This window comes from Battus philenor, unplaced genomic scaffold (genome assembly GCF_028537555.1).
Source record: "Battus philenor isolate CCGP_79_NKW_IND1 unplaced genomic scaffold, ilBatPhil1.0.hap1 SCAF_3, whole genome shotgun sequence".
Taxonomy (NCBI): domain Eukaryota; kingdom Metazoa; phylum Arthropoda; class Insecta; order Lepidoptera; family Papilionidae; genus Battus; species Battus philenor.
The window spans coordinates 12,808,005-12,820,321 of record NW_027181693.1 but is presented as its reverse complement, the minus strand read 5'-3'; the positions used below and the strand labels follow the sequence as shown (position 1 = coordinate 12,820,321).

The following is a 12,317-nucleotide window of genomic DNA, read 5'->3' as shown; positions in this document are numbered from 1 at the left end:
GCATTAAGCCGTTTATGAACAATTGACGGTCAAATTTTCCATATCTTTATTCTTGCTAAGCAAATGACCACAAAGTCCGTAATGTCTATTTTAATATTATTTTTAATACATAAACATTGTTTTACTAAAATTATTAGTGATTCGTAGATACTAAACCACTAAATTATATATAACATCTTTTGTTATAAGTCGTACCATTGGAATGTGTTTTATCTGTAACAAAAATAATTATTTTGTTTTAAATTAATATTCATAATATTTCACAGTTGGTTAATTAGAACAAGTAGGTTGCGTTTAAGAGGCTTAGTTGGCGTTTTAAATATCACAAGTTTTATATTAAAGTTTTGCTATTTTTTAATTAATGTGATTTATTTGTTTAGATTTCGTTCTATACCGAAAAATTTTTCTGTTTACTAAACTTATACTAATTCAATCCAATTTCACCATCTAATTGATAGTCTTCTATTGCAAGATCTTAATTATGGAGACCAGATTGTTATTGCAAACTAATTATTTGCGCAAAGACCATCACAAGTGATTAATTAGTGTTATGTCGCTGGTCCTGTTATACTAGAGAGCAACCGTGATAACTAATTTTCCGCGCCACTTGTTTTTGTTCCTTTACATCCTTTTCAAAAGATTAATATTATCATTATCTTAATGAGTCTGCTGTTTTTGTTTTAAAATTTTGCAAATGTATGTCACCCAGTTTTAATTACTATTTATACGGACATTATGTGAGAGCATGCTATAAAGTTTTATGTTTATGCATGAACCACTTTTTTATTTTTATCAATAATTTTCCGTAAAGGTAAACTTGAGGTACCTATTTTTAGTTGCAATATCGTCTTTTGTTCTGTCCTCTAATTTTTCAAGGTCTCCAGTATCCAGTAAATTATTTTGTTTTGTTTTATTATATGTATATTTAGGTCTCGTAATTAATATAAAGGTGAATTACTTTTACAAACTTTTTCTAATCTCTTATCTTGTACATAAACTGATTTCACAGCTTTGGTTCATTGAAATAACAATATAACGAAGAAAAGGGTTCAGCAACTCAATTTATCTTAATCCGTTTGTAACTTATGTAACATAAAATTAGTACAATGTGAATACATAATAACATACATACGATTGGTGTTATTATTGAAATAATAAATTATTCATGGCGTGTAATTTGTTTGTCTATTTGTGCAAGAAAATCAATGTTTCCAGTAATTCATCTAGCGTGGTGGATCTTTTAACCGAAAGAGTGCCCGCGCTTAATTGCTCGTTAGTAGGACAAAGCCCCGTTGAAATCGACGTCGTCTTTTCAGGCCATAGACGCCACCGCAAGGCATATGCCCTACCAATAGATCTGTGAGGGGCTATTCCATAATCGCCACGCTAAGCAAGCCGGTTGACGATCGCATTGTGGACGCTGCTGCCTATCCACTGGAAACTTTATGAGCAGAGGCTATCCGATATAAATAAAGCACAATGTGTGAATTATTTAACGACTTCACAAATCTCCAATACCCGAGAATCCAATCCGCGACCTACGAACGCTAGTCTCAGTCCTCTACCGCTGGCCTACTACTGCTCATGTTTCGAGAAATTCGTAGAAATATTCACCTAAGATTCCTCGTGGAAGAGACCTATTTTAAAAATTCTCAACATATTTGTTGTATAAATGTCGCTTAAAACTAAACTTTGTATCGCAGGGTAGCATTCTATAGTCATTTTAAAGAATTGAAGGTACGTCAGTCATTAGTTATAAGATAAAATCTCCTCCTAAAACATGAACCTATCGTACATTGTAATAAATTTAAACTGAACATTCCGAAGAAAAAATATTCATCTGGTTTTTTATGCTTCTTGTTCAATCGGCAAATTTCTTTTTATATTAATTACAGAATTTGTTCCCCTTGTTTGCTGCTTTGTACTTTTAATACTTCAATAATTATTCGTACATATTTTGTAAAAGAAAAGTTTAAACAAATGTTTTTTTTATAAAATATATAGCGGTGCCTGCAAGTATGACGTTTAAATAACAAAAGAAATACTCCCTCTTTATTATGTCGTTGAATAACTTGTCATTAGGTTAAGTGAAAATATACATTTCGTTTTGTTTCTGCTTTGTACTGTTTTGTTAACTTCGGCAGCCATATTTTAATTACATTAACTTTATTTCTAAACTGTTAGTAGTTATCGAAAGGCCTACATTCTCATTCGTGTCAGCCGATATACGCCCATTGCTAGGCGCAGATCACCGTAATGACCGGTTTTGCGCTGGCCTCATCCAGCAACTTCTTGCGACCTGGATTATGTCGTCGATCCATCTAGAAGGACGTCTTCCCTCACCGCGTGTGGTCGCCACTCAACAACCTTTCGACCCCTACGGCCGTTGGTTACATAAACGTTGTGCTCCGTCTGCTGTTACTTGACGAGCAAATTTTCGGAGCTTTGCTCGAGCCTTCTCCATTGCATAACGTTTTATATTCACAAAAAATATGTTTATTAATTTAATTATATGTTTATATCGCAGCATATTAATAATAATTCTCTTTGTTCAACAAGTCGAATCCTTCAAGTACTGCAAACAGAGCAAATATCAGATGAAAACACAAGGGGAGATAAACTTCTTCTAACACGAAGACTTTTTATTCAGTTTGTTATAAAGAGTAATAGACTACAATCGAACTCTTGATTTATAACAGTAAGCAAATGAATAAAGAAAGAGATTGCGTATAAAAACTATTTTAAGCATAAGAAATTGTATGCTACCAAATAATATTTGTGTCGTTAAATTTATTTAGCAGTACTAGGTGTCACAATTGGAAATTAACTTTTGTTTTTAACTCGTGCGGGTAACGCATGATATGTTATAAGATCAATTAATTAACTTTAACTTGTTTAAAATAGAAAGTCCTTCAATAACCTGTTATCTGACCCATAATAAGTTTTTATTTTTATCAGTAGATATATTAAAAAGTTTTACCTTCTCCATAAAAGGATAGGTTACTAATTATTTTATCGTTAATTTATAATAGCCGTAATTAATTTGCCCTTCTGATGCTTAATTTAGAGGAAACAGATTTACTCGAAATATAACTTTATTTTTAAATAAATATACGTATCTTTAACGTAATAAATATTTTTTTAACAAATGAACAGTTGCATAAGTTCTAAATTTAAAATAAAATAGAAGATCTCATAATAAATCAATTAAAAGATGTTATTAGTTTGGCAAAGTGTACATTTAAAATAGCAGCAGTCGCCCAATATTAATGTTAAGCTTTTTACAAATGTCATTAGAGTAGTAATCAATATCACATTAAAACTATGCAAAAATCACAGTCGATAAGTTTGAAAAAGGGGGCTAGTAAAATTTGAAAGAATGAACGTATTAAATGACGCTAATGTATTCGAAGATAAATGGCGTGACATCTTCAGACATTATTAAAGTCATTAGTATTAAAAGGATATACATGTTTTATCACTTTAGCATCACACAAGGAAGCGTTCAATAAAACTTTTCTTATACATGTTATATTTTATTACAATAGCTTAGTACACCACTCACAGCTGTTACAATTTTGTAATAATAATATAAATGTTTATACTGGCTCAGTATAAGTAACACAATCAAAAACAATCAAACACAAAATGCTAGCAGTGCTACACAATAGATAAAAAATGGACAGTTAAACCTTGACATTGTATTCGTTTTCTATACTCGTTTAATCACTTTCATGTATCAGTAAACATCAAAAAGTCTAAATTTTAAGTATATACCATAGTAGACTTTGTCATTGTTTAATATCTGGCAAGACATAGATCAGAAGCATCGCCTATATTCGAAACAAAAATCAAAATTTCTGCCGTAGGATATCTAAACACATGCCTAGTTCATAGATTACCAATAAGACCAAACGATAGCAGCCTAAATCACTTTGGGGGCGGACGTCCAAGGCTACCGGTCCGTGGTATTCACTTCTAAACTTTAAGGCCCCAGCGGCCGTTTTGCTTGCCGTATGGTCAGCCTTTTGTCACCTCAAATTGTCAATCCGCTGTACTATGTCGGTTATTTTAGTCCATTTACAGATTTCCTTAGTTTGTAATAAGTTAAATGATATTCATTCCAAAAAATATATATCAAGTAAGAAAAGGACTAATATTAGAACAGATTACTGGAAAATATCTACAACAAAGAGCACGTTCACAAAGTGTAAATGAAATAATGAAAACTGATAGTTATTAATTGGAACATTACCCTACGTGTAAACAGAGATGTGGGTAACGACTTAGCATTGATAAACTAAGAAGTAAATGTGTAATATTAAAAGATAACATAAAAAAATAGCGTTTACTTATTAGCAATCATCGCCTACTTGTTGCAATATATAAAGAACGAGATGTTTTTTTATACCTATACAGGACGTTTTTTTGCGCGGTATCTTTTCACACGATTTTTTAATTAACGCTATTCACTGATAACAATAAATATACTCTCTTATACGAATTTTTAGGTCACATACAAATCCTTTTATTTTTTTAAGGGAATAAAATACTGCAGGGGAAATAGGTAATTGTTCAAACCCAACAGCTGTGCAAAGCATCTGCATATCAGTCGTATCTGTTGATTATGTAATATTCGTCTAGTCTGCGATAAACGTGCACGCTTCTTATCACGTATAGACGAATAGTTAGAATATTGATTTTTATCTATAATTTTTAATTGTATTTTATATGTTTTATATTTATCAATTTAATTTTGACAGTACATTAATTTAATTTTGTTTATACTAAATATGTATTATTTCGTATTATAAATAATACTTATGCAATATGTATTTCATTATTACTAATCTTGAAGGTTTTTTTAAGTAATACCATGCCTTTTTAAAGTTATCAAACATTGGAGATATGTTTCATTTACCATAAGTCACATATGCACGATAATTACCAGATCGATGTACATCCAAAAAACAATTAGAATAATAATTTGTTCCATTGAACGTTAACTTTTAAAAAATGTAGTGTAGTAATAAATAAATCCTTACGACACATATATCCACATAAAAACAATTTTAGTTAAAATATTGTGATGTATATTATTTTAATTAATTATGTATTATTAAAAGATTATAAACTTATTTATATTTAAAATAAAACGTACGAGGTCGGAGAAAGAATATATTCGCAAATAGTATGTAAAAATTTGTAACAAAATCTTTTTGGCTGGATAACGTGTATATTGCTGCTTTTGGATGATATTAAAAAGATTACATTAAAAAACAAGGAACAACAAGATAGAAAAATTCCTTTCCTAGCTTGTTTTCATTTGTTTTGTTGTGTCAAAATGAGTGAATATAATGAAAAAATTTCCTACTTCTTAATGTTTAACTTCTCTTCTTCAAATATTTTTTTTTGGCGTCTAAAAACCTAATGCAGTGTCAGTCAGAGTAGCACAAAGGTTTGTTTAAGCGTATTCTTTCCAGGAATGTTGATGTCAAAATTTACCGTGATCAGGCCGCGCAGTTACTGATAAAATGGACGCTATTCTTGAAAAATAGGATCAATGTCGGCATAACAGTAGTTAAAACGTACCTAAAGAATTGTAAATTGACTATAAAACAAAGTTTATCAATTTAAAAAGCTGAGTGTACAAAAAAGCTCGATGTTTGGGTACCTTACAAGTTCACTTAAAGAAATTAAATTAATTAAAATGAGAAACACAGATTGGCACACGGTTCAACGGGTATTCGCTTCATTTGTGATTTAACGAAACCAAACTGGTTTATCAGAGATTGATAATTGAATTTGTTGATCGTATACAATAACACGAGAAAAAGTTCTTGGCTGAAGATCGGTCAGGCTTCACAGACTGTAATAAAACCGGCAGCTAGCAATAAAGTGATGGAGGAATACAAAGTATATTATTTATTGTGAGCTTCGAACGTTAGGCAAAACAATTCATTCTGTACTGCTAAAAATTACGAGGTTAATATTTGAAAAAAAAACGACTGTAATAAATGAACAGTAATCTTTCTGTGACACCAACATAAATGAAAGAAAACACAGTTTTTTTATTATGAAAACTCTAAACCACACACATTACTATTACATTAGACTCGCAGTAAAAATTGTGAATTCGGCAGTATCAGGTTAATATCAAGAGAAAATTTCTAAAACTACTTTTCTCGTTTTTTGGATTACAAGTACCAAAGTTCTTATAGCAGCAGCATCATATCTAGGATTGCAAAAAGTCATCTAATAAAATGCCACCTATTTATACCTGTGCCATTTTAAAATGTGAATTAAATATTTAATTCAAATGTAGATTAGCTTTCAAAAAGACTTTTCTCGAATTTATAAATAAAATGCGAAAGAACCTTTTTTCCAACATGGAGCCAAAATTTTGTGATCGTTTTAGTCAAAGAAAAATTATTTTATTTAAAAACCTTTAAATAACAGTTACAAGAAATGAGATAAACATTGTTAATTAATGTCTAACATTTACACTATTAATACTCGAGATATATAGCATAAATATAAACTTCAAATAATTAATAGCATCTTTGTAATACCCCTGATTAGGAGGATGTTTGAGGGTGACATTGATACCTGCCTGTTTCTGTTGTACACTTAATCTTCACATGATTTAAATACGGTAAATACACAACCTAGTATTTATTTTTGTTACTTTAATTCGAACTGAAATGACGTCATTTAAATAGCTGACATTTCTGGTTGAAAAAACTGAAAGTTCTCACACTTTAAGTCATTATCGAAAGATCATTAATCTTAAATGCATCGATTCCTTTCATATTTAAAGGTATTATTATATCAACATTAGTCGCATCGAAATATTTCAATATCTTATTATCTTTTCCGAATATATTCTAATGGCCAAAATAATAAACAGGGCACGCAGCAAAGTGTCAAAACGTAGAATGCTGGTACATAATCTTCATATTCATCTTTCACCAAACCTGCAATTGATATTCCACTTAAATTCAAACTAAGGGCTTATTTAATAAAACTTATACGATGTAATTTTAAATAGGGTCTATTATAAAACTAACTAATCAGACATCGTGCATAAATTTTGAAGTTTTCAGTATGTATGTTCAAATATAAATTTAGAGTTACTACTACGAACTTTTCAAACTCGTTGTTTTTATTTTTATATTAAACATTTGCTTTATCGGAAATCAACTAAGTATTTTTACACAGTAAATAGCTAGATGACCGAGACATTCAGATAATTATAAATGATATACTATACGTTTTTTATTACGATGCTATTCAAGGTTTGAGCTCAGCATCGTATTGGTGTTTGTTGCCTTAATTTAAAGTGTATAACGGTAAATCTGATTTATTCAACAATTCATTACCTCGTCATTAAAACTAGAATATTGACAGACTCTATACTCATACCTGTGCTTAAATATTAGATGATGAAAATAGATCCTACAATGGTACTTACTCAGTGTATCTTACAAACTCACCACATAAATTTAAGATTAAATATAAGTTTAAAATGTCGCTGTTTCTTATTAAAATTTTGTTGAAAAATAAACTCACCGATAAATGGAGCGAAAGAGACATTCACCAATCCTGCAAAGAGCATACTAAAGGCGTAAGCTCCGGGGAAGTCCCCGTGGGGGACATGATTGGAGATAACCAACGGACTGGCAACATGAAGCCATGCGCGAAGTACACCCAATATACCAGTTATCACCGCAACATAAACAATATGGCTGACTTGTAACATAGCTGGAAAAAAAAAAATTATTTTACTATATGTTAATTAAAAACTATTGCATAAAAATTCTATTTTATGTAAAATTACTATTCAATAATTTTTAAACAAACTTTTCTCATTTTTTGGCCTCGTGTTTGCTTTTATTTATTTAATAGCTAAAAACGAGGTGCATATCCGTATTTATATGAACTCAATATAAATTAAATTTAAAACACAAATATAAGTATATTTATGTATTTTTTATATATTTCTTTATTTTATATATTTTTGTTTTGTATCTTGTACATACATCTGAACGATCCAATATACAACTCACCAATTCTAATAACAAAAGTGAAGAGAGTAGCCACGTAGTATAAAACTCTTATGTTAACGGTTACAAAAGTACTAAAAATAGCAAGTAAACAACGCCCTGCTACATCGGCCGCAGCGGTAATCGATATGCAAGTCGCCACTTGCGTCTGTAATAGGCAAAATTTTAATGAAAAACTTCATATACTACTCCTACTACATTTATGATCCCTACATGAACATGTCGAACTTTGGCACTTAATAAGAAAACATACTACTTAGTATACTAGCAACATAAAAAAATTAATAAAGTATCCTTAGAATACTTTACTCAACAAATTTATCGAACTCACCGTACTGTAGCCATACTGAAAGAGAAGCATTGGCTGCAAAATGAAAAATGTCAAATCAGAGAAATTCACAAAACTCTGGCCAATACAGATGTTACAGAAGACAGGATCGTTTAGGACTTTTAAATTGAGTAATTTCCACATTTCGTGCCTAAAACAGAGAAATGGGCGATTATCATTTTAAGTTTAATTATTTATAAATCTCAACTAATTTACTTGCCTGATTTTTTTAATTTTACTTTTTTCTGTATGAACTATTGGACCGTTATGTACGATTACCTTTCCATCTTCTATATTCAATAAATTAAAATTTTCTTCTTTCTCTTCAGTATCTTCTGTCGACAACAATAAACTAATGTTACATCGCATGTAAAACAAACGAAACACAAATAAAATAATTATAAATTTTTTCAAAACGAGAGTAAAATACTTGCGGTTCTGAAATTTTTATTCACTTCTGTCTTTGTTCTCATTATCAACATTCCTGGAAACGCATGTAATGATATTCCTGATATCATGAAGAGTGTTCCTCTAAACCCATACTCTATCATTAATTTTTTTATCAACTGTGGGTACCATATTAGAATAAGTCCTTGTACAGCCTTTATAATGCTCATCACTTGAGTTCTTTTTTTAACATAGTAATAATTCACAGTCGTGTAGCAAACAGGCGCCATCATCCCAAAACCGATCCCTTGAAGAGCTCCAAATGTCAATGGTAGTTGATTAGCATTAGTAATCAATATTGTTAAAAACGAACCAGCTGTGAATATAACTGCTCCTAATATTCCACCGAATCTTAATGTATATTTTTTTAATATAACGTTAAGATTGAACCCTGCAAAAAATAATCACCGTTTACTATTATTTTTATATATTCTTTTGTCAAGATGATTATTCATTGATAGATACTTTTATAATACGGTAGTCATTATACTAACGCACTTCAATATACTACATTTTATTTTTGATTGCTTAAATAAGTGTTTATTTTCTCGTTAATGGTAACAAATCTGATATTGTTAAACTTTATTATAGTACTATTTGTAGTATCAAGCTTTTTTTACTACGAAGAAGTAATTTATACCTCTTAATAACATATTAAATTCACCAATAAATTAAAGACCAAAAGGATGACTAAATGTCGCTTGCTCACCTCCGACAGCGAGCATAATAGCGAATACTCCATGTGCTGTGGTCAAGGACTTAGCTGTTGAGTTTGTGTCATTAATAAAATCGTTGTAAATGAGACCGAAAGAATTAACGTGACCGATACCTGCAATCTAAAAATAAACACATTATATCGACTGGTCTTCACAAAATCTTTTAGGTTTCTAAGTAAATTAGTATCAATATTAATTTTATAACGTTGTTATTATTATTGTATATACACCGATATTGTATTGTTTTCTCTTTCATATAATTTTGTAAACAGGCGTTAAAACTTTTGAAAATGTATCCATTCAACGCACTTAAGCCTTCAAAAATCCCATGATTATTTTCGAAAGCGGAGGATATCCTTGATATTTTAAACGATGAAAATAAATAAACAAAGACACTATTCACAGGTACTTACAAACGTTATCACAGTACCAAAACAAACAATGTAACCCCATCTGTTTTTATCAGCTTGGTTATTGACATCATAATTCATATTCACTTTGTTTATATTTTTGTTATTACTTCCATTTTCCATATTACTATAATAATAATTTGTATTTTAAAACCTATAGCGCACACTATGGAAGCCACGGCTAAACTAAGTCCGGATGCTCGTGATAAAGAGTAGTACACTATAAATGGAACGAGTATGTGTGACGATAACTATTCTTTGTTGCGACGTATTCGTACAACGCTCGCGCAATTGCGTAGTGACGTACTTGTTAACTTTAATCTATCTTATACATATTCATTAATCAGAAATCGCTTTAAAATATTTACTTTCAATTGATTTGACCAGAGTTTTGTAATTTAGAACTGTAGTCTCTCTCGGTTTAACCTACCAAATGAAACTACACAAGACTACGTTTACATAATTTCTTGTATATTGCGATGAATTTTTTTTAAAATTAAATATGTACAAAATATATTGTGGCTATTAAAATTAGGTAATGTTCGCATTACGGGGGCTGAATTGGACTTGCAATTAAGTGTACCTACAGGATATATTTCTTAACCATTCTTAATACTAATCATACCAACACTTACTAGGTAACTATTTCTACGATAACGGATCAAATCGCCTGACTTTGTTTTCTGCTTAAATGTATGACTTAAGGTTGTTGGGAAGGAAATAAAAATTAAATTTGTTATAATTAAACGAAATAGTATATTCACCATTTCTCTATATCAAATGTAAAAGATAAGAATTTTTGATCCATTTTCTTTGCATTTTTTTATTTTCAATGCATTTGATGAGTTTGAATGGACTAAAAATTTACGTTGGGTGATCGTAGCCCAGTTACATCGAAGACGCACGCACGAAGAGGGTCTATACCCGTGTAGGTGTATAGTGTAGTGAATGAGGTGTAGTGTAAGTTATGCGAAACGAAGACTACTCGACGGACACGAGCGACACAGGCCTCTTCTGACCGCCATCGTTAGAACGCGGGCTTGGCTTGGCATCATGAGTATAAGTGTGATGAATGTTCGGTGCATTGTGTCCGACAGGGGCTCGATGTAAGGCCATTTTAAAAGCAAAAGTTCAAAATGGGTCATTTTACCCTTTATGGTATATTTAGTTTTAAACAGCCGTTACTTGACAACTATTAACCCAATCAAAAAATTACTCTTACAGAACTGCTTCCTATGAAAACCACATAGGTTACTATCTGAACTATTCATATAACAAAAAATATTTTTTCAGATAATAGTATGTTTCCTGAAGAAAAATCCCGCCTGTAATCACAGATAACATTATGTAATGTTTTAATAAAATATCTATTTTTTTTTAAATATTTAAACAGTGTTGTAATATTTTAAGCCTGATAAGATATACGATTATTATAAAGATAAATACGGTATCTACATTGTCCAAAGACTAATTAAATAAAAATCAACATGATGTAGATACGTTTGATGCCATATAAGAACTGTACACTATCGGTCATGTCAACATATGATTCTTTGGTCAAAAGCCATTAGCAAAATATTACCCAACTTATCTAAGTTAAAAGTTAAGCATATCTATGCTTAATATGAATTTTTAATATTAATCTGTTTACATTATTTAATATTTTGCGCTGAACTTCTTTTTGTTGTGAAAGGCAGGCCTTAGTTATTTGCCGTAATTTACTGATTCGAAAATACTTTACCCCGGAGAAGAATGTATATTTGTCGTAGTTATAATTGGTAGGAAGAGTACTATCACCATGATAATTATCATTTCTATTGTTTGAAATCATTATGACACATCGATTTAGGCGGCTTCTTATATAAAATCATGTAGCAATAAGTGCTCCATAGCACGTGGCTTTCTTCTTTTTCTGTTCAGTACAACAGACGAGTGCGCTTACGTATCTCCTAAAATATCTTAAACAGAATATGAGGAAATTATTTTTAATCGCTAAGGAGCGTTTGATGAGTTTAGTTGCTATCTCAAAGGTGAGATAGCAACTAAACTCATTGTTGCTATCATATGTTATCACTAACAATATTAAAATACACTAATAATGTTCTATTAATTTAAAATCTATTTTTCTATGATAGCATCAGTAAATAAATTTAATGTAAAAGTCAGACGTTTCGTATTCAAAGAAAGTAAATATTTCTCTTTATTCGAGGACTCTCTAAAAGTTTCGCAAGGTAAATTTGATGGCAATCAATTGTCAATTTATATAAATATTAAGGTATGTATGTAATAGAATTTTTATATGAACGTAAACATCCCATACTTTAATTTAAATATAATACAAAATTGTATT

The 12,317-nt window shown here is 30.5% G+C and overlaps 2 protein-coding genes across 3 annotated transcripts in view; one reads left to right on the top strand and one right to left on the bottom strand.

Annotated features, from left to right (window-relative positions):
- Positions 1–12,317, top strand: part of kcc (solute carrier family 12 member kcc) — a 355,477-nt gene that overhangs the window by 108,990 nt on the left and 234,170 nt on the right. The window lies entirely within an intron of this gene.
- On the bottom strand, positions 6,810–10,129 carry LOC137927020 (monocarboxylate transporter 9-like). The gene is given in 7 exon segments (XM_068770791.1): positions 6,810–6,977; positions 7,573–7,764; positions 8,070–8,214; positions 8,398–8,729; positions 8,825–9,232; positions 9,551–9,677; positions 9,971–10,129. Coding segments are annotated over 7 exon segments (1,434 nt in total). The 5' UTR covers positions 10,091–10,129; the 3' UTR covers positions 6,810–6,867.